Genomic DNA, 1,898 nt, shown 5'->3' with positions numbered 1-1,898 from the left:
ACTTTATTTCATGTACAAGCATGTAATAAGGTACCAAGTCAGTTTCATCAACTGTTACCTTCCAAACAAATTCAGCATCAAGGTTCTATGCCTATGATTCCAGTTATGCAATTTTCCCTTATATCACTAAGAATGCATTGGCAAATGCAACAAAACCATAATTTTTCTTCTTCCTTGTCCCTCTATACACATACCCTAAACAACTGCAGAAACAACATTTCACATCACAAAATTCTCATTCCTGTTTGCTTATAATATCTCAAAGTATTTACTAGATTTCTTCAAATCAGAGCCACCTTCTGATCTTCCTGTTCAGTGCACCCCTCACGTCCTTGTTCCTCAGGGTGTAGATGAGAGGGTTGAGAGCAGGAGTGACCACTGTGTACATGATGGCAATGATCCAGTCCTGGTCCAGGGAGCTCCCTGAGGTAGGACGGATGTAGATGAAGAGAACAGGAGCATAGAAAATAGTGACAACCATGAAGTGAGAGGCACAGGTGGACAGTGCTTTGTGGAGCATGCTGCAAGAACGGGTCTTGAGGAATAGGTAGGTGATGATGTAGAAATAGGACAGAAATGTCAGAAAGAAGAGGCCAATGGCAATGGTCCCTGTGACATTACTGAGCAACCATAAATTGAGCTCAGTGTTCCCACAGGCCAGCTCCAGCAATGGCTTCACATCACAGAAGTGATGGATCTGATTGGAGCCACAGAAGTTCAAACGCGATGTCATTACAGAGTGAAGAAAGGCGTGGATAAAAGGAATGGCCCATATGGTGACAACCATCTGTACACAGACCTGATGATTCATGATGACAGGGTAGTGAAGTGGTTTGCAGATAGCCACAAAGCGGTCAAACGCCATCACCGCCAGCAGCAGGGCCTCTGTGCTACCCAGGAAGTGGAAGAAATGAAGCTGAGTTATGCATCCCAAGAAGGAAATTGCTTTGCTTGTGGAGAGCAAGTTCTCCAGCATCTTTGGCACAGTCACGGTGGAGAAGCAGATGTCTAGACATGCCAGGTTTCCCAGGAAGAAGTACATAGGTGAGTGGAGTCTTGGATCCAAGATGACGATCATCAGGATGGCTCCATTCCCAACCACACTGACAAGGTACATGGTGAGGAACACGGCAAAGAGAAGAGGGTTCAATTCCCATGTGTCTTTCACTCCCAGGAGGAGAAAGTCAGTGACTGAGGTTTGATTTGACATCTCTTAAAGGAAAAGACACAGTCATTGTAGGACAATAACACTCATGTTGATCAGTCTTTCTTGCCATGAATTTTCCTTTCAAGACCAAAGTATTCTAAAAGAGTATTGTTGTCTCCCATAACTCACCTCAAATCTCGTGTGCTATTAGTCACTTAGCATATTAAGTATTAAGTATTAACTGTTTGTTGTAGGTCTGACTGAAATATCTTTGAATTTATTATGTTGTCATTGATATTTTCTTTTGTATTGGCGATTCAGAACAGGTGATCAGCCTACCACATTCTCTCGCTATGAGCATTTACAGTCAGGTCCAATAAAGAGCAGTTTTTAAAATACTCAACCAGGCAGATATCTTCTGGAAAGCTTTTAACTTGAGGAAAACAGCAGCAATGGATTTATATCAACCACGGATTCTTTTCAAAGGAAAGACAGATTTGTATGCAGCTGTAACTAGACTTCTACTTAGAAGAATCAAACTGATTGGTTTCCTACCTAGGAAGCATGATTGAGCCAGATGGGGTTAGAAACATAACATAATAACCACATAATAATCTGGGCAGGTTATGTTTGCCACTCTTCACTGCTATGTCTGGTGATGTGCTGAGTGTCTTCCTGTAATCCTGGTCATCAGATACTTGTAAAGCATAATCTTTTTTCATTTTGTTCTTCAAGACATGATCTGCACATA

At 41.9% G+C, this 1,898-nt stretch overlaps 1 protein-coding gene across 1 annotated transcript; it reads right to left on the bottom strand.

Annotated features, from left to right (window-relative positions):
• Positions 1-286: 286 nt before the first annotated feature.
• LOC103747896 (olfactory receptor 12D2-like) lies at positions 287-1,210 on the bottom strand. Its single transcript, XM_008850458.1, has one exon. The coding sequence runs from the start codon at positions 1,208-1,210 to the stop codon at positions 287-289; it is 924 nt and encodes a 307-aa protein (XP_008848680.1).
• Between the last annotated feature and the right edge of the window lie 688 nt (positions 1,211-1,898).

The sequence above is a fragment of the Nannospalax galili genome, unplaced genomic scaffold, assembly GCF_000622305.1.
Source record: "Nannospalax galili isolate Female #2095 unplaced genomic scaffold, S.galili_v1.0 scaffold1105, whole genome shotgun sequence".
NCBI lineage: Eukaryota > Metazoa > Chordata > Mammalia > Rodentia > Spalacidae > Nannospalax > Nannospalax galili.
Note: the sequence above shows the minus strand (reverse complement) of the source record. Positions and strands in the feature narration are given on the sequence as shown.

Coding starts and splice junctions, on each gene's coding strand:
- LOC103747896 (XM_008850458.1), bottom strand. CDS start 1,210: ATGTCAAATCAAACCTCAGTCACTGACTTTCTCCTCCTGGGAGTGAAA.